Source organism: Protobothrops mucrosquamatus, unplaced genomic scaffold (genome assembly GCF_001527695.2).
Source record: "Protobothrops mucrosquamatus isolate PMUCROS unplaced genomic scaffold, P.Mucros_1.0 scaffold243, whole genome shotgun sequence".
In the NCBI taxonomy this organism is placed as follows: Eukaryota; Metazoa; Chordata; class Lepidosauria; order Squamata; family Viperidae; genus Protobothrops; species Protobothrops mucrosquamatus.
The window spans coordinates 406,278-431,468 of record NW_015386593.1 but is presented as its reverse complement, the minus strand read 5'-3'; the positions used below and the strand labels follow the sequence as shown (position 1 = coordinate 431,468).

At 35.2% G+C, this 25,191-nt stretch overlaps 1 protein-coding gene across 1 annotated transcript in view; it reads left to right on the top strand.

The window, feature by feature from the left end:
- The window catches only part of LOC107286068 (collagen alpha-6(VI) chain), a 78,707-nt gene that overhangs the window by 30,712 nt on the left and 22,804 nt on the right, over positions 1-25,191 (top strand). Inside the window, 19 exon segments of the mRNA XM_029283820.1 lie at positions 461-1,018; positions 3,317-3,860; positions 4,448-4,461; positions 6,026-6,586; positions 8,176-8,528; positions 9,592-9,670; positions 10,918-11,063; positions 11,416-11,508; positions 12,090-12,143; positions 12,238-12,309; positions 12,419-12,445; positions 12,793-12,837; positions 12,981-13,034; positions 14,804-14,866; positions 16,067-16,132; positions 20,543-20,596; positions 22,514-22,549; positions 23,473-23,535; positions 24,107-24,169. Of these exon segments, the coding sequence (XP_029139653.1) occupies positions 461-1,018; positions 3,317-3,860; positions 4,448-4,461; positions 6,026-6,586; positions 8,176-8,528; positions 9,592-9,670; positions 10,918-11,063; positions 11,416-11,508; positions 12,090-12,143; positions 12,238-12,309; positions 12,419-12,445; positions 12,793-12,837; positions 12,981-13,034; positions 14,804-14,866; positions 16,067-16,132; positions 20,543-20,596; positions 22,514-22,549; positions 23,473-23,535; positions 24,107-24,169 (2,945 nt within the window).

Genomic DNA, 25,191 nt, shown 5'->3' with positions numbered 1-25,191 from the left:
GTTTTATCTTTTCCCAGTTGAACTCTGAAATGAGAAGATCATCTAGAAAAAAATAAACCATAATAGCTGTAAAATACTCAATTTTAGCTGGATGAACTTTGGTTGACTTCAATATTCTGAACTTTCAATGACTGATAGCAAAGGGAACGTAATTGCTGAGGAGAAATTAGTCCTATTGCAATTTACAGTCTGGCAGCTGATATTAATTTAGTGTTATAAACCCAGACAGAACATCTTTGAAAATTTTTTGTTTTATGTTATGTCTGTTACAAATTTTTGAAAAGGTTTGAGCTGACCTTTGGGATGTGGGAGAACATTGAGGACCGAGGATGGCATTCTCCTGCATTCCTCTTTGATTAACTATTAATTGCTTTGCTGTTGAAAATATGCTTTTCTCTTCTACTAGATTCATAGAAATTCAGTGGTTTAACCCGAATAATTATTCTTTTCCCCCATATAGCCTGTGAGGAAATGAAAGCTGATGTCATGTTCTTAGTGGACAGCTCTGGAAGTATAAGCGATCAGGATTTTGAGAAAATGAAGAAGTTCATGAAAGAATTAGTAGATAAGTGTAGTGTTGGTTTACATGAAGTGCAAGTTGGCGTTGTTCAATTCAGTAGCATCAATCAAGAAGAGTTACCACTCAGCTCATCAAAAGACCACATTATTAACTCTATTGGGAACATGGAGCAAATGAAACAGAACACTTATACAGGAAAAGCTCTGCAATTTGTTTCTGATTATTTCAAACCTTCCAAAGGAGCACGGTCTTCTGTCAACAAAATTCTTATCCTCCTCACAGATGGGGAAGCACAAGATAATGTAAGAGAACCAGCCAGTGCTCTAAGAAAAGAAGGTGTCATTATTTATTCCATTGGGATTACTGGTGCCAATGTTACACAACTAGTAGAGATCAGTGGAACACAAACCAAGATGTTTTACTTGCAAGATTATGATCGTCTGAAATTCATAGAGAAAGACATCATATTTGGCATATGCACTCCGTATAAGCCAATGGGTTAGTATTCAGTCTTTTGCTCTTGGGCATTTATATGAATGGGCTACTTGGTTGGGTGAATAAAAATAACATGGGCTTTATACATTTCTGAAGAAAACTAAAATGATACTGTAAAAAACAGAAAATGTAGTATGACATTTGCTTTAACAGTGGACAAAATGTTGTAGGCAGATTTATATACTGTATACCTGCCAGATTTTATGAAAATGCTACCTTAAATGATGAATTCCTGGAGTCCCTTCTCAAAAGATCAAAATGCACTTTTTTTAAAAAAGTTGTGTTTTGGAATAAAGATGATATATCCTTAAAAAGGAGAGCTAGTCTGATTTAGTGGTTAAGACATAACATCAGAAACCAGGAAACTGTGACTTCTAGTCCCATTTTTAGACTCAAAAAGCCAGCTAGATAACTTTGGCCCAATCACTCTGCCTCTGATAATGTCAGGTTTAGGCGCAAGCTGGTTGGTCAATTCCTATCACAACCAATGGGTCAGATCATTTGTTGATCTGAAAACAAAACAAAACAAAAAGAGTCTGCACTTGGAGAAAATATTAGATCCATTTCTGGTCCACTTCTGAAGATAAATTAACTCAGGGCTTCATTTTGACCCATGCTATTGCTAAAATATTCCACTTTCATAAAATTTGTTAAACCCCCTCTAAATATTTCTAGCAATTGAAATTTCTGATGTAAGGAAAGAGATAAACAACGAAGTACTTATGAAGTAAATATTTTAATAATGTTTCTTTAATTTAATGTTATTTTAATTCACATTAAATCAACGTTATATTAACTCATATTTATTTTTTGCTATGGCTCATTTTTTTGATATTGCAACATCTATATATTCTGAAGTTGTACATCCTTGCTGAAGTCAAGAATTGGTGGATGTAGGAAGATGTTTTCATCACATGCATAATTTGAATCAGTTTTCTATTTGTCTCTGCTTGTGCCCATTTTTCCCCTTGTAAATCTCAGGATTTACTTAACTTTGATGTTAATAAATGGAGGTATTTGGTTAGATTATTTTTCTAAGATTAAGTGGAGATGTGACAACCAGTTACCTAAAGGCAGTGGTGGGATTCAAATAACTGAACAACTGGTTCTATGCGTGGATGCAGGCCTGGACCTCTGAGACATAGAATGGACTTCTGGAAGTGCATCCACGCACTTCCGTTGGGCCTCCAGGCCTCTAAGGCCCAGAACAGACTTCCGGAAGCAGTGTGCATTCAGCTGGTTCTCCGAACTCAACAAAATTTAGCTACTGGTTCTGCCAAACTGGTGCAAATTGGTTGAATCTCACCATTGCCTAAAGGGAAGGACTTCATGAAGACTGTTGCAGCAGGGGTTTCAAGAATTATAAGCTGGAGGGCCAAATACACTTTTGGGTCACAAGAAAAGTAAATGACAACAACCTAGACCACTGTGAATACACAGTTTCTTCCAACTCCCAGAGGCAAACAACAACAACAACAACAACAAACAAATTACCCCAAAGCTGGACTGATCAAATACTAGGATTTTGCCAAGCCAAAAGCATGTGTGCACATCAGACAGTTGGGCTATATCTAATTTATAATAAAATCCTGACATTTAGTAATTATCCTTCTTCTTCTCTCTCCCCCGAGTATATAAGTGAAATGTTATTTTATTGACTGCTACATACTAATAATTGATTCACAATCTAACCCAAAGAGAAGATAAATAAAAGTTGTCTTTACCTGCAATACTGCAGGATAATTGTCAAATGGTGGATAAACTGTTTAATATGAGAGGGAACATGGCTGAGTGAATTTTCTTTGCAGTGATCTTGTGATACAAATGTTTGTGCCATTCTTATAATAAAATAATAGAAAATGGAAACTCAGTTAATTTAATTTAATTTTTAAAGTGTAGCAACAAAAAAGCCCCTGATTGAAAATACATTACAGTAGAGCAGTTTTTTTCCAATGATCTCTAGTCTGGATATTGATTTTTTTTAAAAATAGAATTGAAGAAAATATTATCAAAAAAAAAAAAACTCTTGAAAATTTCATTTGATATTTATCTTATGATGAACCCCACTGTTTCAGTAAAAATGCATATAGAAATGCATGTTAACTTTATAAAACAATCAGATTCTTTCTCAAATAAATGAAGCATTAGCACATCAGCAAGATAACCTATTTATAATAAACATAGCATTAATGAGAATTCACACACTTTTTGTTTATAAAGGAACATGAATGTAGGAGTAAAGATATGTGGCAATATGATTTTTTTTAATGATGCTTTTATTTTGTCTTGTTTGCTTTACAGAATGCAAAAGGATAAACCGTTTAGATCTGGTTTTTGTAATTGATAGTTCTACCAGTATTGGTGGAACTAACTACGCTCTTGTGCAAAACTTCATAATTGGCATTGTGAATAAATCTTATGTAGGTATAAATCATGTTCAGTTTGGAGCAATGAAGTATTCTGATAATCCAGAAATTATGTTCAAGCTAAATACATATAGTAAAAAATCAGATATCATTCAATTTATTCAGAATGATGTACTTTTAGAAGGAAATACATACACGGCAAAAGCTCTTCAGCTCTCAAAAGGTCTTTTAACTAAAGAGAATGGCAGCCGCCTACACCAAGGTGTCCCTCAAGTTCTTATGGTCATAACAGATGGAGAATCTCATGATAGGGCAAAACTTGATAGCATTTCAAATGAACTCAGAAAGAAAGGAACTATTATTTATGCCATTGGAATAAAAGATGCAAAACCTGAGGAACTTGAAATCATGGCTGGATCAAAAAGTAACTGGTTCTACATGTCATCATTTGAGGGACTGCAAAACATATCCACGGACCTGTCAAACCAATTGTGTATTGATTCAAGACCAGGTAATATATTGTCTATTTTTTCCTTATATATGGTGTATTTTTCTAAATAAATAACTATCTAATAGCTGTAATATATTTATTTGTTTCTTTACATCCCACCATTATTATTATTATAAACTGCTCAAGATGGTGAATGTACAATACAGAGTAGTAAGACGTTGCAAGATATTGGTTAAGAGAACCAATCTAATGTAATGTTTAAGGCACCAGACTAGAAACTAGGAGACTATGAATTCTGGTCCTGCCTTAGGCACAAAGCCAGCTGGGTGACCCTGAGCTAGTCATTTTCTCTCAGTTCTAGGAAGGACATGACGGTAAATCCTTTCTGAAAAGCTTGCCAAGAAAATAATTGCCAGGGGTCAACACTGACTCAAAGGTGTGCATGCACATGCACACAGACACACACACACACACACACACACACAAGATATTGGGCTAAATCTGCATGAGGTAATATTTTAAGCTTGCCAATTCCAAATGTGAATAGTCAATCCCCAAGCTTTTATCCAAGATGCTACTTCCAATTACATTAAAGTGAAAGTATTTCGGTGCAAGATGTCCCAGATCCTGTTGCTGGCCCAGTGACCACTATTTACATATGTTGTGACAAAAGGTTAAGCACTGGCATCATGCATTAATTCTTTATATCTGTATCAGTTATTTCTATGAAAATTAAATAAATATGATTTAATAGTAATAATAGTAGTAGTAGTAGTAGTAGTAGTAGTAGTAGTAATAATAATAATAATAATAATAATAATAATAATAATAATGATGATGATGATGATGATGATGATGATGATGATGATGATGATGATGATGATGATGATGATGATGATGATGTTGGGACCTTGGAGGTCATTGAGTCCAACCCCCTGCTCAGGCAGGAAACCCTACACCATTTAGCTGCCCATCTTAAAATAACTATGGGTGGCTTATAGCCAATAAAACAGTATAAAACAATGTAACAGTATGTAAACCAACAGCAATAAAAATAAAAATAGAAAAACCTGGCACTGCAGCCCTACTTCTCAATGCACCCACATTCCCATTTTATCCTCACATCACCCTATCCCAATTGCCTGGGGGAAGAGCCAGGTTTTAAGTACTCTATGGAAAGATAGAGGGAGAGGGCCTGTTGGATCTCAGGGGAGAGGGTGTTCCATAATGCAGGGCCTAAAGCAGAAAATGCATGCTTCCAAGTTCCCGCAAGATGTCAGTATTTAAGGGAAGGGATCCTATTCACTCTGGTGGAGAGAGGGGGTCTTGCAGATAACCTGGCCCCTCTGGTGGAGAGAGGGGGTCTTGCAGATAACCTGGCCCCATGCCATGTAGGGCTTTAAAGATAATAACCAGCACTTTGAATTGTACCCAGAGAAAAATGGGAGCCAGTGCAGCTTATGGGTGACTCTAGGAACACCCAACACTCCATGTGTCACTACATTCTGGAACAGTTGTAACTTCCGTGTCATGTTCAATGGCAGCCCCATGTAGAGTGCATTTTAAAGGCAAAGAATTTCATATTTTTAGATTTCTATACTTATTCATAAAATAATCTGAGAGCAGACAAAGGGGCCCTTAAACCTAAAGGTATTGAGATGAAGACAATTCAAATGTTTCCATAATTGTCCAAGACATGTTTCAGTTTGAAATCTGTTTTATCCTATTGCCATATATTACTATAAAACATGTTGATGTCATCTATATTAATTTACTTGAAGATAAGGACAACAGGAAGCTTGCAAACTTTTCCTTTTTCTCAAAAAGTGGGAAAAAATAATCTTTTGCAATAAAAATGTAAATTCTTTGTAGTCCTATTCAGATAGATGAGCTACATGCTTAGTTTCAAGTAAATAAAACACAAGAGGGACGACTGCATACTGATTACAAAACATCATGATATATGCCAGACAGACTCAAGAAAAAGGAAATGGAGCTGCCACAACATGGGGAAAATTCTGCAGGCTTATAGATTCTTAAGGTGATCTACTGGCTGGTCTCTTTTAAAAAAAATAATAGACTTGTGCAAATTGAGATTCATATTCTCTTTAACCTGTCCTATGTGGTTCCTTTTGTTCTTTTGGTGCAATACTGAAGCAGAATATCATGTTTTTTATTGGATTCCTTTTGTAGAATGTGACATTGAAGCAGAACTTGTTTTCCTAACTGATTCCCGAAGTATCCCGGACAAAGAACTGAAGAGTGTAAAGGATTTTGTGATAAACTTGCTTAAGTCAATTATTAATAAAGACAATATTCTAGTTGGCATGGCCCAATTCAGTAATACCCTTCAAGAAGTATTCCAGCTTGGCGCTTATCAAAACCTACCAGAACTATATAGTAAAATCACTAATATGTCACTGATCACAGGGGGTTCCACATTGATTGGACATGCCCTCAAAGAAGTCAAAACCTTTTTCAAAACCAGCAAACAAAGAGTAGCTCGAAGTATTAACCAAAAATTGTTCATATTCACTGATGGAAGATCAGATGATGAGTTTCCTCAAGCAGCAAAAGATCTGAGAGATGAAGGTGTGGAAATCCATGCAATTGCAGTAGGAAATGTGACTGATGCAAACCTTCTGCAGATTACCAACTCTCCAAATAGAAAATATAAGGTTGACCATTACAGTGATCTAAAAAGTCTTGTAAATCACATAAATAAGGAAATTTGTAAAGAGACTACTGAAGCAAGTAAGTTCCATTCAGTTAAAATAAATGCTTGGTTACTTACATCATAATGGATTTTAGTTGCTAATATTTGTTTCTTGTCATCTAGCTAATTGTAACCATCTCTTTTGTTATTTGGTTTGTTGGACAAAATCCAGAAGTCCATGTGATTAATTCTCTGCCTGCAAAAAGGACCTTGTTCTTTTCTGATTTTCTTTTCAAAGCATTCCAGACTGCAGAGTGAAAGAGTGGATAAGGCAAAGAGATCTCGTTAAGGAGAAGTAAAAAAACTTATTTTGCATCCATACACATAGTTCTCATGCCTAATGTAACTAAGTAGATAACATGCATTTTTTCAATGTTTCAATGAATATATTATTTATATTCTAATCATTTTTCCTACTACAGTCAAGCCAATTATACTCCATTGCTTGATTTGAGAATGCTTTGAAGCTAATAGATTTTCTAGGGATAAATTTTAAAATCATCTAAGTAAAATAACAATGCCAGCATTAAACTAAAGTAAAATTCACAAACTATTGAGAAATCAGTTGTGAAATATCAGTAAGAAGAAAAATCTATTTTAAAAAAACTTTTAAGAAGAAATTATTTTGTGAGGTTAGTGCATTTGCCAGAGCCTTTCAGTCTCTAGTTACAACATTGTGACATGTGACATGTGACATGCCTGAGGCAGCTTAAAGAAAACACACACATCCTGGAGTTTATGTGTTTCTTTATTTTGTGAGCCTTTCTTGCTTTGTACTTGATTCCTGTGTCTTTAAGGGTACAGGGGAGGGATGGGGGGTGCATTCTTACTACACTGTGAAAGGAGAGCTCAGAAGGACCAACCAGCTAGCTTAGGGGTCTACAAACTTAGCAACCTTAAGACCTGTGGATTTCAACTCCCAGAGTTCCTCAACCAGCCATGAGGGCTGAGGAATTCTGGGAGTTGAAGTCCACAAGTCTTAAAAGTGCCAAGTTTGAAGACCCCTGAGCTAGCTGGTAGTGGTGCATATTAATAAACATGGTTAAATTCATCATACATTTGTCAGTGCAAAGGGAAAGTGATTCAGCAAAGGAACAGCCAACGAAGAAATTAAAACTGGTACTTTTTTCCTTTTTTTCCTACAGTTTGTAATATTTTATTAGATTATAGAATAAAATACAAACATACTAAAGCAAATAGTAGGACATAGTTGGGAGGAAAAAGGGGGGGAAAGTGAGGGGGAGAAGGGAAAAAGAACAGACTTCCTCTGTTGCAGTAGAAGGAAGCATTAACATTGAACCTCAACTTTTTATTTTTCTATAATATTATAAATTAGCCATTTCTATAACAAATGAATCTAAACAGTAAAATACAAAATCCCCCCCCCCCTATTTTTTAGTATTAAGTTTTTGACACCTTGCTAAGCACTGGTGATACTCAAATATTATCATGTCCTAAAAGTGGTACAATCTGTGAAAAGGTTGAAAAGCCCTGATCTAGATAACCCCTCAAGAAATAAAAAGCAATCAATTCTATTACAGTGTTAACTGTTGTCAGAATCTGCTTGAATTTAACAAATTTGTTTTTATTTATTTCTGATATTTTGCCTTTGTGTTCATCCAAACAGCATGTTTTGTAGATGTTATTATTGGATTTGATATGTCATCTCAGAAACCAGGGGACAATTTATTCAGTAAGCAACAACATTTGGAGATTCATCTTCCTGATATTATAAAAGGCCTAACGTCTTTAAGCAGTACAAATTGCTCTAAGGATAAAAAAGCACAATTCAGTGTGACTATTTCAGTAGAAAACACAGAAAAATCCTTCCAGAAAAAAATTCATCATGTTGATGACACAAATATAGTAAAAGAACTCAAAAACATTGTGCTCAACAGACCATCTCAGCTCAACATCGACTTCTTGGACAGTATTTGGAATTCAGTTAAAAATGTGACTGACATAAAAAATCGAAACACGGTAATTTATTTTCATGTTAATAGTTTCTATTAAAATATTGCATTATATCAGATATCAACATTATTTAAGTTGGTATAATTTAAGTTTATTTAATTAATAATTTCATACTCTCTTAAAATTGCATTGCATAAATCAAAGTAGAGGAATTGTAATCATTTTGATATACTGTATATTACATTTTCTGGTTGCAATGACCCTTAGCTAGAGATTTGATTAAAACTTTTTGAGAAAATTGGAACATTTATAGAACAGCCTTTAATAAATTCAGCTCATTTATATTTTACAGGTTGAATGAAATTATGTTATAGAACGAATTTATTAATTTTTTATTGTTTTCTGCAAACTTTATTATAGTGAAGTAATGAACAGTTAAAAGAATATATATTGCTAGATTGAATCTGGATCAATCACCAGGACTAGTTTAATCTAAGATTGATCTTGCAACATTATCCTGAGACACATATATTTGTCTTCATTCGTGGGAATATAATAATAATAATAATAATAATAATAATAATAATAATAATAATAATAATAATAATAATAATAATAATAATAATAATAATAATGATGATGATGATGATGATGTTGGAAGGCAAAAATGCAAGAAATTCCCATTGGCTGAAAATATTATATGCCAATCAATTTTCTTGAACAATCCTTTAATTAAAGTTGATTTTGCTCACTTTTGATCTCCATTTTAATTAATTCAAAAACTACTTATGGATATTTCAAAGGATCTATCTCTCTTTAATACTATAAATGGCTTTATATACACTCAGCCTGTGCATTGGTTTGACAATTATTTCTTCTTATCTATTGTGTTTTTTCCTATTTCCAATATTTCGTTTAAATAATTTTCAACAGAAGAAACATGTTTTCTTGTCATCCTTATCAATGATGGTTTATCTAAGTGCATCTACATTTCTCCAAATGTATACATTTCTCTTTAAAGCTCATCAAACTATTTAATGAATGAATCTGTGTTATACCATATGGTTCTTGTTTTGGTTCCCTTGGTCTATGTCCCTATTTTAATTTCATTGTTCTTAACCTTTTTTAGGTATTACTTCTTTTCTCAGATGGCTTGGATGATAATATAATAACACTTGGACAAAAATCTGAAGAACTTAGAATACAAGGTAATCAGAAAATCAAATGTAATACTTTACATTATTATTCCAAAATTCTTCCTTGTTCAAATTCAGGTTTGCAAGTTCTCATCTGCCCTTCCTTGGTTAGCCTAAAATAACTTTATCTAGAAAATATTTCAGGAAACTAGAAATATTTAATTAAACAGTTGAAAGAACAAATTGTTTTACATTTTAAGACAAAAGGTGAAGTAATTCTTTGGTAATAAAGAATGGTAACAAATTCTAATGAAGGATTTTCATCTGATGAACAGCATTGTAAAAGATCTTGTTCTTGTCCTATCTAGCAAAAAGATTTTACAATTTCAACACAATTTCTACCATATTAGAAGGATTCAACAATTTCAGTTATCCATTCTGTGTCCATGTCACTGTTCCATGTGTTATTATTATTTTTAAACAAATATCCACCATTGTATGTTTTACGTATTGGGGTTCGTGGCATTGAAGCGAGACACAAGTTGTTAACCAAGTTCTTTCTTTATTCGTTCCACTGTACCACTCGGCCAGCAAACAGGCGCGTAGGCCTTTTATAGTCTCCCAAACCCAACCAATCACAAACACCCTCTTTCACGCCTTGCGCATGCGCACAAGACCGGCACCAACCAGTCTGGTCCTGGGCAGCTTTTAGGTTGCCCAGGACCGTTTGCAACATTTCTGGGCCTGCTGAATTGCCGCAGCAGGCCCAGGACACAACACCCCTCCCCCCGGATAAAGCACACATAACTATACACACAATACATTTGTTCAAGGGGCAGGGAATAGTGGATTTACTCTGGCCCAGGACACAAGTATGAATTTTGGATGCACGGGTCCTCAGTTATATGTGCTTCTATGCCAGGGTTTTCAAACTCGCAACATCACGTGACATGTCGTGATGTATCACGACTTTTTCCCCATTGCCAGCAATGGGGTGGGCGCAGTTTCGGTGTGACGCATCCAGCCCGCGGGCCAGCAGTTTGACGCCCCTGTTCAACGCAATCTTTTAATTAATTTTTTTACCCCTTTTAAAGTCACAGTTATGCATGTCTAAAAATTAGTTCCATTGCTATATCAAACACAGGGGGGGAGACTGGAAGTTTTTATTCCTGATTATGTTTAGCTACCTGAATTATTCTGCAATATTTATATTTGGTACATGTGTCCAACTGTTCACAGGAATGTGAAAAGGAATAATTTATAATAACCCAAGAAGCAGATATTAAAAAGTTATTGCTAATAATCACTGTTTCAAATAGGACTAGATGGACTCATAACTGTTGCCCTGGAAGGAACCAAAAATATTGATCAACTTCAGCATATTGAGTTTGGAAAGGGATTTGGATATAACACTCAATTATCAATTGACACAGAAAATGTGGCCACAAGGATCATTCAGTACATGGTAAGTTCATAAGAGAGAACCAATGGATTAGATTTCGAGACCTAAAGGATCCTTTCTTTTCTTGAGTAGCATAACATGATTACAAAAAGCATCCACAGAAGAGGGCAAGGGAGAGCAAATGGCAAAGGGAACTTTGCCTTTGCAAAACTGCAAATACTGCAACTTTTATAATGTGTGTCATGAAACTGCATCATATCTGTATAGATGAATGTTGCTTTTGTCATTTTGGTGAAAGCCTTGGATGCTGTAGACCTCTCTAAGAATCAACATAAAAGCAACAGTTATAACACTCATAAGTAATTATAACAAACCAAATTTTCTAAAGATAAAATCATAATGTCTTCTCTTCAAGGACCAAATTGCTGAGCGAAAGTGCTGCTGCATATTGTGTAGATGTGAGGGGGAAGAAGGACCCCGCGGAGAAAGACGAGAAAAGGGGCCCAAGGTAAATATATTATGAATCACTTAATTCTGATCCCAGTATGACAGAGACTTGCACTGACAACTTCACTTCAATTAAAAATTTAAGATTGTGGAAAATTATCAGGATAGGCAAAAATAAAAATTATAAAAAGAGTATAACACTAGCACTTGGGACTAGTGAAGCAGTACTACAGTTTTATTGTTAGGTATCGATATATAAACAACACACACACAGAGAGAGACATACACAGACACACAGACACACAGACACATAGACACACATACACAGACATACATACACACACACACACACACACACATATATATATATACATTTCTTCACATTTATTTCTTCACATTTATTTCTTTACATTTATTCTTTCATAATAAAACAAATGTGCAAGAGCATTAATGGGAGTGTCAAAAAAAACCCCAAAATTGTTTCTCTAACAAAAGTCCATCATGTTAAGTGTAGAGGGTAATGCTAGCAGCTTTCTCTTCATCACAGACCATTAGTGTATCCTGTTTGCCATTTTGGAATAAAGATTTTCACTTGAATACATCAATTATTTCAATATTTACAATTTTAATTTATATTTTCAGGGCACAACTGGTTTTGCGGGACATCCAGGATATCCCGGAGATGATGGAGAGCAGGTAAATTGTGTAATATTTGAATTAATTCCTCATCATGTAGGGTAAGTACATATTTGATTAGTTACATAACATGTGATTTGATTTTCTGTTTCAGGGTCCCATGGGAATCCCTGGAATTCAGGGAAAGAAAGGTGATATAGGTCAATGTAGCAGTAGGGGACGAAAAGTAAGAATTTACCCATCCTTTCCTTTTGATCTTTTGTTTTGTTTTTCTTTTAATATGTGTGTGTTGTATTAGTTTTATGATTTAATGCATAGTTATTTAAATATTTCAGGGTCAACGAGGACTGCATGGAGAAACGGTATAGTAAGAAAATATTTAATGTGTGCAAAATTTTAATTACTGTAGTTTAACAAGTTAATTTCTAGTCTAAGGCATTAGATCATTATGGTGAGAAAGACAGAAAGGTCTGGGTCCCAAAAAAATATATGAAATTCTGGCAAGCATAATATTAAAAAACTCAAAATATGTTAGGAAATGTAATTCAGGTGAAGGTGATAGGTAAAAAGCAAATGTAATAACTGACAATCTTTCACTAGTTATGGTCGCCTTCTGAAACTCACATATATTTAACTTCTACGGGTATTATTATGTTGGATAATAAACAGGTGAATACTGAGCTGATACTAACTGGTCTCATTCTCTCAGGGAGAGGATGGGGCTGATGGAGTTGATGCAATTCATGGGGAAGAGGTAAATAAAAGTTATTTCTTATTTTCTTCTGTGTCAGGGGTGTATATGTGTCCATATATGTGTGTCAGTATTTATTTTCACTCAGTGATATATATATACATGCATACAAACACATAAATACACAAACTTATTTTATTTTTTAGGGATCACTTGGATTTCCAGGACTAAAAGGCGAAAAGGGAGAACCCGGAAAAATGGTAATATTTAAAAATCTTATTTTGTATTACTTTTGAAAATCAGCAAACACAAAAAAAATGTTTTTGCCTTGAGATTCAGACATCTCTGGTGTATTCATTGGTACTTGAAAAACTCTAGTGCGTGCCACTAAGGCAATCAATTTGTATAACTTTTCAGAAGCTCAATGGTTTGTCCCTGCCAAAATCTTTCTTTCAGATGAGGTTAGATGCTTTTCTTGATTCTCCATGAGATACTTTCCTGGGGCACTCAATAATATTAAAATGGTGGGTGCAACTAGACAATCAACGCCATACTCCTTTTTATCCATGTTAAAAAGGAGTGGGGTTTTGATAGTCAATTGTGTCCAATATTTTGATGCTGCTGACTACTTCGTGGATACTGCTGCCAGCTATCTTTCTCTCCAGCTTTGTATTTTCTCAGCTTTGTTTTCTGAAGTGTGAGTGGTAAAAGAAGAGGAGGCAGGGTCAAGAATGAGCATGGGAGTAGATGAATCTGGACTAAATACCAAAATGAGTGAGCAATACGAAAGAAGTCTCTTGAAGTACTGTTGTCATGTAGAGAGAGTAAAGACTGAATTGCAAAGAACTACATAGAGAAAGAGTAAAAGGGTCTGAGGAGGGGAAGACTGAGCTTTGTTGTGACTGAATGGAGTTGATGTGATCCTAAAAAAGAGAAATGTGAATAATTTGAAAACAAGAAGCAGTGTTTGAAGAATCGAATGAGCATGGTTAAAATACGGAAAGATTGTAAGAGTCAAAAGTTATGGAAATATCTATCAGGTGGTATGATTTTAAGCTAGATTCCTTTCATTGTTGTTTTTTATTTTGTGTCTTTCATTTTTTTCCGGTCATTTTTAAGATTTATTTTCTAAGCCTTTTATTTTTATAAGAAAATAGCATGATGGAAGTACTTATGGTGTATTTTTTTTCTATGCAAATGGCTAGCTGCTCAGAGATATATTCTTTGTTCAGCTATAGGAGAAGTGAGCTGTGGAGAGTGGACAGAGAATTCCATCGATTTGTCAGTTTGGGATCAGTCAGCATCCAGGTTTTGCTGACATCTGCTGATGCTGCAGACAGAACAATGCAAGACACAACTCAAGATAGTCGTTATCCCCAAATTGTTTGATTTTGAAGGTGCTAAATAGTAGCAGCTTGGAGACATTTGTAAAGAAAGGCCTTTAATTTTACTATAAAATTGTGCATTTATATATGATGCCTGAATATTTATGGGATATTGTGGACCTGTTCTCCATGGAAACACAGGCTGGTTGTTTGAGGCGTTTCATCAAAAGACAAAGGAATGCTTTCTAGAAATGGATCCAAAGTGGCTTGGGTCTGCTGGGTTTAAATCCTCTTTTTTTTCCTCAAGAAATGATCGTAAAAACAGGAAACCAAATTTAAACATCTCCAAAGCTGACAATTATTTTCTTTTCCACTGAAGCCAGAAAGCTGGTCACTAAAAGAGGGGAAAATATCAATTACTAGAAGATAGATCTGGTTTTGGAAGTGGTGGTTTTTCGATTCTGGATGTTTATAGAATAATTCTGCATTCCTTTAAGTTTTCATATAGTGGTTTTTGCACCAAACATCAGAACACAAGCATAAGGTTAAGCATGAAAAGTGCAAGAAAAAACAAACTGATACAATCATGTTATAGTATGGCGTTGTTATTATTAAAGTGAAATGCTTTCTCAACATAAAAGCACTTGTAATTCAATCTAACATGAATTTTGAGACAAATAAACTTAAGTATCATACATCTTTAGGGCAATACAGGACCCAAAGGGCCTCCTGGTGACTTGGGATCAAAAGGCTTCCAAGGAGATCATGTAAGTTTATTTTCAAAAATATAATGTGTACATGGAGTACATTGTACTGCATTGCATTATACATGTGTATGTGTGATTGTTTTATTTGACTGCAGATAATTACTTAGAACTAGAAAAATCTTAGCATCCATGAATGTAATAAGCAAGAGTGTCTAAAGCAGTAGAGGGGGTGTCAAAAAAAAATCAGGATAGCAACTGTGATTCCATAATCAATACTCTCTATATTTTACACACACACACACACACACACTCACCATTTTTATATTTTGCTTCTGCTGTAGACACTTCTGGGCGATAGATCTTGTTCAATGTATAACAGGCTATGTGGCTTGGGAATCCAAGATCATGCTACAAAGCAAATATCTTATGCTATTGAAGCATGCCACAGAAATAAATTACCTAAACTAGAGATCTGGTATGTGTGTTGGAAGTTCTGCAAGTGGTTCCTAGGGTTTTGGGGGGGGGGGTGGACCCAAAGCTCGGTAGGTACCTACCTGACAAAAACTAGGAACATGGTTCTGAAAAATATACCGCAGGAACTAAATGAAAGAATTGTCTTAATTATCTAAAGCAGTGCTTCTCAACTTTAGCCATTTTAAAATGTGTGGACTCACAGAATTCCTCAGCTACATGCTCAGTGGGGAATTCTGCAAGTTGAAGAAGACCATATTAAAATGGTCAAGGTTGACAAACACTGATTTAATAGGTTTACCATTTCTGCAAAGGTAAAAATCCTCTCCTTGAAGCTACAAATATGAAAAAGGGACAAATGGGATAATTACTAACCCTGGCTATCTCTTAAGGCCCTGATTTGTCATCAATGAATTAAACAGGCATTAGCTGCCAAAAGTTGTCTCCCCAGGATCTAAATCAGCCAAGGAGATTAAATATTTTTTCAGACCTGTATTGTTGTTATAGTATTGTGTAATTGTGCATAGAAAAAGACATACTTGCCAATTATTATCATACTTGATTTCTAGATCTCACGCTCATAGAGAGGAATGGGGCTTCAAAGGTGCAGCTGCAATGGATATGTCACTTTTGTTGACCTTTTGGCCCCACACAGTCCCTGCTGCCTAGACTAATACGACTAGATTACCTATTATGTGATAAATCTTATGAATGGATATACTGGTTGTTTAAATTTGATAATCTTGGACGTAATTCCCTAATCAGATGGCTATCACATTTATTTTACAGGGTGAATCTGGACAAGACGATAACATAAGAGGAGCAAAAGGCTTCAAAGGACTGTCAGGAAGGATGGTAATTTTACACATTCATAGTCAAACCACAGTCAGGTCTTATCAGAAGATATTGAGGGATGTAACCACCATAGATAACTTGTGTCTTCAAAGTAGAATGGGTTAAGGCAAAACATTTGCCTAGTCTTTTGGGGCAAAGCCTTCAAAAGATGGGGAACAAAGACATCTTTCATCTTTCAAACAGTTGAAACTGCTGCTTCACTTTAAATGTGAAGATAGCATTTGAAGCAGCTGTGGGAAATGAGGTCCAGGCAGAAGAAGAACATCGTGGCTTCAAAACCTAAGGGACTGGTTTGGACAAAACTCAGCAGCATTTTTTCGTGCGGCTGCTGATAAAAACAGGATCGCCAACATGATCACCAACGTCCAATAACAGATATGGCACAAGAAGAAGAAGAAGTGGGAAAGATACTTTAAAGCTTTAAAGCTGCTTTAATGAAGAGAAGGGCTTCACTCTAGCCTTACATGATGCAAAGCATCTGTTGTGAAAGCCTTGCACAGCCTAGACAAAATGTCTAGGCAAAAAAGAAGGGTGAATGATTTATTTTACAGAATTTGGTATGACCAAAGAAAGAATTTAGGCACTTGACATCTTGTTGGACTAGGATGGAGTAGAAAGATCCTAAAATCCCATCATGACACATTAATATCATAAAAAGAAACCTGGTTCCCACATTTTAAGTAAGACTTGAACTTTGGTGACCTTCAAATTCCCTTCATTCCCATGATGCTGTTAGCCTTAGGAAAAAAGAAAAAAGTTGCAATAAAAACTTTTTTTTCTATTGAGGCTAACTGCAACCTATTGATAACACCCAAGGAGGAAATAGTCAAACCATACTGGAAACTGAAAGGCATGTTACTAATAATTTACTTATTAAAAATCAATTATGCTTTCTATTTTTTCTGGCAGCCTAATTCCAGGTGACAACAATAAAATATGAGTTAAAAAAGGAACAATGTTTTATCTGGAGGGGGCTATTAAACTATATAAAAGATTAAACTATTTTTAATACAATATTCTTTCTTCTTCTTCTTCTTCTTCTTCTTCTTCTTCTTCTTCTTCTTCTTCTTCTTCTTCTTCTTCTTCTTCTTCTTCTTCTTCTTCTTCTTCTTCTTCTTCTTCTTCTTCTTCTTCTTCTTCCATATACGTCAGTGATGGAGAACCTTTTAGAGACCGAGTGCCCAAACTGCAACCCAAAACCCACTTATGCATCGTCGGGTGCCAGGTGGGTGTGCCCATTGGGTGGGTGTGGCCCATTGGGTGGGCGTGGCCGTGGTGGTAACGGCAGACTGGGTGGGACTAAAAAGTTCAATCAATTCCAACTTTGCAAGATCTTTTTTTTCCCCGCGAGAAGTTGAAATTGACTGATTGATTGAACCTCTTTTTTTTTGCACACGGCGGCGGAGGCCTAAAGCAAAAAGGTTTTATAAAACCCAGCTGAAGGCCTAGGACTGGGGCGACGGCGCGCGTGCCCACAGAGAGGGCTCTGAGTGCCGCCTCTGGCACCCGTGCCATAGGTTCGCCACCACTGATATATGTTATCGGACATTGGCGATCATGTTGGCGATCCTGTTTTTATCAGCAGCCGCACAAAAAAGTGCTGCTGAGTTTTGTCCAAACCAGTGCCTTAGATTTTTTTTAAAACAATTTTTATTAGTTTTCCATTTTGCACCAACAGAAGCTTAAGAACCAATGTGGAGATATGGTGATCAATTACAAAAAGAAAACAATAGCATTATAAATATACAGTTCACACAATATTTCTTAAAATTTCCCTCTCTATCTGTATATAATATTATAATCAAATTGATTCGAATAAAATCATTCATTAATGTATCTAAATATAAATTCTCTTAATCAATCAAAATTTCTCACATATTTGAACTTAAACTGAAACTCTCCATTTATTTAAGATATAATCTCATTAATACATTTCTAAAACAAATTTTCATTTATATTGCTACATATGAATTTCATTAATCAATAAATGTTTAGAAGAGCTCATTATCTATCCCAAAAATCCTGTTTTACACTTTATTAATTTTTCAAATGTTAAAATTTAAACTAACCTATATATTTACTATTCAGGTACCCCAAGTTTTTCTTATTTAAATCTATTCTTTTTCAATAATTCTCCAATTATTAATTCCATCTCATTCCAAAAAAAAGAAAAAAGAAAGAACAAAGAATAAAGAGAAAACAGAAAAGAAAAAAAAGAGGAAAAAAGGAGCATATTCTTGCTACATTTCAGTATTAAATTCTAAATCATTTCATAATAGCCTCCCTTTTAACAAAATCCAAATCCAAAACAATCCGAGTCGCTATAAAACCTTTACCATCCATAATTATCATCTCAAATTTGATATTTATATCTTATTCTGGGTTTCTTCCTATTCCAAATAGGTTTCCATAGTCGAGTCTCTATTTCCGCAGATAACTCTCTCATTCTTTCCTGCCACACTGTACACAGCAACAAGAGGTCTCCCATTGTCCGTTTTATTGGGCTGATATAAGAGTTACACCTATTCTGAATAACTCATGTCAGAACATCATTTCCCATCTTTTTTAAAGTTGCATAAACTTTAGTTGAAATCATTTTTTTAATATAGTCCTCTTTAATCAAATTTTGCTCTTCTTCCAATAGTTTTTCTTCTATCGGAATGTCAAATAGCATCTGCAAATCAGCTTGTCCTTCTGAAGTAAGCTCCTCCATTTCCTTATTATAGGTCATTTGTCCATTAATATCATAAATTTTTTCCAATATCAATTGGAAATCCAACTGTACATTTGCTTTTTCCATCTCAGTGGATTGAGAACAAGTCTCTTGAATATGAACTACTGTTTCACTTAAACCTTGTGCTTTGCTTTGTCGATGTAGAGAGATCTCCTTACTGCAGGCAATTATCCTCTCCGTGTTTTCCAAAATTTTGTCCAAAATATACTTATAAACTGAACAAGTTTCCTCCATTTTTATCATATTTGAAGACATTATCTTTTTGGGGAGACTATATTTATCAGCAATCAATCAATATCGATCTCCTCCCAAGTTCCTTAGTCTCTTTCCTTTGTACAAATTCCAAGTGAAGAAAATAGCAAAAGCAATACGTAGTTTCAGCAGAAAATGTCCCCCAAAGAGTCATCAAAGTTAATTAAATATTCAGTCTTTTCAGACACCGTAAAAAATAAAAACAAACAATAGTCTCCAAATACATGGCGTGTTAAGTCTCAATAAGAAATTTCTTTGGGGCTCCCAAATAGCCAAAAATAAAATCAGCCATTAAAACAAAAATAGATTTAGTCTTTTTCTTAGGCTTTTCTTCCTCCATTTAAAACGCCGCTTTAACAAAAAGGGAAATGAGTCCAAAAAAAGGCTTTTCACAGGAAAAAAAAGAAAATAGAGGTTAAAAAAAGTCTCACCGAATCTTCCACGGTGGGTCTGTTTGCTTAGATGATCTTATGGCTTACGGTCGGCGCAGCTAAATGATCAGCCATTTTACTGACCGATCTTTACTCCGTCGGCCCAAAGGAGATATTCGGACTACAGAGGGTGCTGCCGCCCCTCTGCAGCCATCCGAGAAGCCTCCTCAATGGTAGTTGCTCCTCCAGAGCAACTTTTCAACCATCTCAGGGGTCTACCGACAGAGGAAACTCGGCCGGCAAAGGGACAACTCCCTTTGCTCGACCGCACTGCCGCGACCCGGAACCGGAAGCCCCACCAATCCCTTAGATTTTGAAGCCACAATGTTCTTTTTCTGCCTGAACCTTGTTTGCCTTCAATCTTTCCCTGCAGGATTAAAGTGAGTATGCCATATTTTTCTGGGTGTCGCATCAGATGTCTGAAATATTCTAATTTTTGTTTTTTAATTGTTTTGATGATTTCCCTTGGCTTTCCCAGGTGGCTTATCACCTCCTCATTTTTGATCTTGTCAACCCAGCTTATACGTAACAGCCACCTGTAAATCCACATTTCAAATGCTTCTAGTCTCTTCAGGTGGCCTTCTGTCAGGTGACCTTCTGTCAGAGACTTTCTACTCCATAGAGCAGGATAGAAAAAATATAGCATCTGACAAGCCTGATTTTCAGTCTTAGGCTTATGTCGTGACTGCAGAAGACTTTTTTCATTTTGAAGAATGCTGTTCAAGCTTTCTCTATCCTTGTCTTTACTTCAATATTATGCTAGTGTTTGATAATAATAGTAATTACAGATTGGCTTAACAGTTAGGTTTCTCTGATCCTACTTTTTATGAGTTTCATAAATGTAAGTGCTAGATTGTCCCCCCCCCATCTACTATGTAACTACCTTTTTATATCTGACCTAGTAGAAATGAATGGAACAAAAATGGAAATGTTACAGTATTTGGTGTTTGTAGAAAAAATATCAATTAACATAAATATTAATACTCTATTCAGGGAGAAAGAGGATTGAGAGGTTCAGATGGCTCAGCAGGATCCCCAGGAAATAAGGTGGGACCCTTTATCTTAATTGTCTACTTACCCTAGGATGGGACAGAAAATTATGTCCACATAGAATTTGTTCTCTAATAGTCTATAATACAGCATTTCTCAATCTTTGCAACTTTAAGATCTGTCAACTTCAACTCCCAGAATGACCGGCTGGGGAATTTGGGGAAATGAAGTCTATGCATCTGAAAGAAGCCAAGGTTGAGAAACATATCTGGTCTAATGCTTCTGCTCTTAGTCACTGCAGTCAACAGACTTCCTTTAGAGTAATGGCCAAGGAATTTAAGAAATTCTGTACACTTCAGGGTTAGATACAGACTAGGTCAACCTAAAGAAGGAAATACTGTAACACTGATATAGCTTAGAACACCTTTAACCTGTCTGATGAAGTAAAGATCATGAGGACATGAAAGAAAAAAGATGTTGGTTGCTTGCCACAGATGATTATTCCTACAGATAAGTTATTGTTGCTTTTCCCCATTAAAAAAAAAAGAATACAAAAATTCCAGACTAGACTAGAAGAAATCATAACTTCAGGCTCACTGAAGGAGAAGCTTATTTTTCTACTTATTATTTACACATTATCAACCAGAAAAAGAAAGGATTAAAAGCAATATCTCTACTCACCTGCATCAATATGACACATCTGTCTATAAACATGTTGGAATGCTCACTGTCAAATATATTTTAAACTAATATTTACTTTTTTTCTTTGTGGCTTTTTTTTAGCAGCTGGAGGAAAAATTCCTTGTTGAACTCTGTTAATTACCACTGAGTCACACACACACAAAAAATTCTCCTACAACATATGGAGACATATGGAGTCTTCCTCAGAACATTACATTTTTAATGCAAATCTGCCAAAATAGTTTTCAGCACATCTGTTCTGCTACTGTAGATTGGGAAAGTCTGGATTTTTGTTTACTGTTCTTTTGGCACATCATAATCATGTTCTCATTCACTGGTAGATAAGGGTTGTCCAACAGAAATTCTACATAAATAGACAGAGAATGCTGCTTTTTTTTTTTTTTTGTATATAGCACATTCAGTTCAATGGGCAGAAAACACTGTGTTCAGGAAGCCCTAAATAATCCAAAACCTTTTGTCCAGAAAGATTAGAAGAAAGAAATGGACTTTTTAACACTTGGCCCTGTCTCCATTTGGAGAGGGAGGGAAATCAGGAGAACTGTGAGTGTCGTGAATCCAAAGCCAATTCCTGCAGATTGTAGGATTGCTAATTAATCCATGTCCTTTTTACATTCTCCAGTTTCTGTTTCTGTTCTATTACAACAACAGAGAAAAAGTTCCAGTACTACTTATCGGTGCTAAATGTCTTACTAGTAAAGGCAATGCTATCAACAAATATTCAGAAGTGGAGGATTCCAAAGCATTATCTTTTAGAATATGTGACTCTGGGCTGCTTATAACAATTAAAAACAAATTTAAAAATATAAATAAAAAACATACATCATTCTATATTATAAATCTCAATTCAGCATAAACATAATCACAGTCAGCAAGTGAATATATTCTATGTAGTACATTCATAGAAAAGATCCATTACTACTGTTTGGCCCCCAGGTATGATGGGAAAATCATGTCTTCAGACCTTCTTAGAAGAGAGAAGGGCAGGGGGAGAATTTAAGGTCTGGGCAAATTATGATCCAAAGAACAGGAAAAGTTCTCTTCCTGAGTTCTGTTATATGACACTGGAATGGAAAGTACTTGATGTGTCAATAACCAGGAAAATAAAATGTAAATGTTTTTTAATCGTAGCACAAAATTAAGAAGTGAATATACATGGCTCAGGTTTGAATTGAAGATTTTTTTGGTATCGTCTGAGCTTCGTTGTTGTTAACAGACATTTCATTACCCAACAAAATTAAGATTTGTCAATAAAAATGACACCTTCTATTTCAGGGAGCTGAGGGAAGCACAGGACCTCCAGGCCCAAAGGTAGATTTTTTCTTAATTTCACGTATTTACAATTAGTCTGATGTGAGGACTTTGTTACTGAAAAACTTTAAGTCAATAAAAGGGATGGAATCAATTTGATGGGAAATCAAGATACATAGTTGTGTCTGAGCGAACTAGGGAGCAGTTAATAAAAACTTAATAAAATGAGAAAAATCCATCAAGTTTGTCCAAACAATAACAAAAAGAAGGGTTTTTGGAATTTCTTCTAAATGGATCTTGTTCCAATCAACATGAGTGTTAAGAAATTGGCTCAATCTGATTTCTCCCCCCACCCCCATCTTCTGCTTAAGACAACTTCCTCATTGCCTTTCCCAACTCCGGCCCTTCATAATGAAGTAGGTCATGACTGATAGATTATGTGCTTTCAAATCATTGTCTCTAGGGAGTATTATCACAATCTCATCTTTCAGGTCTTCTAACAATGCAGTTCTAACAATTGAATCATTTCACTTGGTGGAAAAGGCCATAGTGTATGCAAATTCCTTTGGCCAGATTTTCAGGATTCCTATCCTGGCTGCAATTCCTCATGATAAGTGAGCTGCATCAGGCATGGGATCTACTTCTGTTTCTGTCTGCTTCCAATCCTTTCTTACTCACAGATTTGGGAGGACTAATTATCACATCACTGTCCAAAACAAATGCTCATTAAAATAGGAAAACTGCGTGTATCCCCCATATCTTCTTTCAGCTCTTTTCTCCATGCCTTGCAAATTACTTTTTTTTTTTTTTTGAGCTCAAATCATTTGTTTTACAAGACAGAGTTGTGGTCAAATGCAACTCCTTTAATGCAGCTCTGTCCACCCTTGTGCTCTTCCAGATAATTGGAACAACAGAATTCTAAATGTAATAAAAAAAATTATACTGTAGTAAAGTTGATGTTCAAGAACTGTGTCTTTTTACAGGGAGAGGAAGGAAACCCTGGTTCAAATGGTTTGCAAGGAGATCAAGGAGTTCAAGGTTCCCAGGTAGATATTAGTGTGTGTACTATGTGTACTCATGTTCATGTGTGGAAAAAAAAGTCAATGACATTAGAGTACACATAATTTGCAATTAAACTAATTAACTGATGAGACTCAATCAGATAGTACTAAGTGGTAGAAGCCTTCTGTTAGATCCTAGAAGTTACACTGTGTGACATAACAGAACAAACTGTTTACATATTATCTCTAGGCTATGTACAGTAGAAGTGCAAGCCTTTTTATTATGTAAATCATATCATAATTTGTATTACACACTGCCCTCTTTTTAAATGATATCTGGATCAGTGATCCTTATAAAGCTTGACTTGATACTATCTCTTTTGCCACCATACAAATTTTACCCGTTCACAAAAAACTGAACCTCTAATTAGCAAGGATTTTGTATGCCTTATACAGTCTTATTTTGTAGACATTTTTAAAATTGATATGCAGTATATATCTGTTCATTAATTTGATTCATTAAAATATTAAAATAGGAAGAAGTATGTAAACTATGTATTTTATAACATTTACTAATTATTTTTATTACCATGTTTTTGTTTTTTGTTTTCCTCAGGGAACAACTGGTGTTCTTGGTGTGAAAGGAGAAAAAGGACAATCGGGAAACTATGGCCGTCTAGTACATGAAACTTTCAATTTTCTTGACTTTCATTTTTAATGCAGCGTTTCTCAAACTTGGCAATTTAAAAATGGGGATCTGGCAACTGAAAATGCTGACTGGGGGATCTGGGAATTGAATCTACTCGTCTTCGGGCTGCCAGAATTGAGAAACACTGTTTGAATGCAATGTTTCTCAAACCTTTCAAAGTGGGGCCTAATTGTGAATGTATTCGGCAGAGTAATGCACAAAATAGAAAACATGTTCTGATGAATAATTTAGAGAATCTTGCATTCCGATGAAAGAAAAATTTGAAATGACTCAAAGTCATTTCAACAAGACCTGAAAACATGAAAAAGTCATGTTTTTACAGTTTTCTTCAAATCCAGGAAAGAAGCTATTCATAGAAGGTCACAACTCAAAAAACCAGATATATATTTTCAGTTTTCTAAATAAACCCTAAATGTCAAGCTAATCTTATTATTGGTACTCCTTTCAGTTTCACTTTTCCAGTCTGAAAATAAACAAAGCAGTTTAGCTGGAATTGTAATAAACAATAAATTATTAAAAGCCAGTACTACAAATAATTTCAGCAATTACAGTTAATCATGGAATAGCTGTATTTATAAAGGCAGTGTTTACATCTCCTAAGTTTAGCTAGCTTATTTCCATCTTTAAGGTTCTTACAGGGTTCTCTGGGATTGTTTAAGAATTATATCCTTATAGCATTATCTATAATGTTACATGGGGTTTTTTTCCCCTTTAAGATTAGACTGTTTTTTAAAATCAAAAATCTTATCAATATTTCTGTACTGTAGATCCAATTATTTAGCAAGATTAAGCAACACCTTTAGCACACATCTTCCTCTCCTTCTCTTCCTCTACCTCCTCCTCCTCCTCCAGGTGGACACAAGCCCAGCGTGTTGCTCTTTGCTATTGTTTGGCTAGCACAGAGTAGTGGCTAGAGAAAAGAGGCATTGCTAGTGCATCTTCATTGGATAACTAACAGAAATATATGCAGGAATAAACTGCCATGCTAAAAG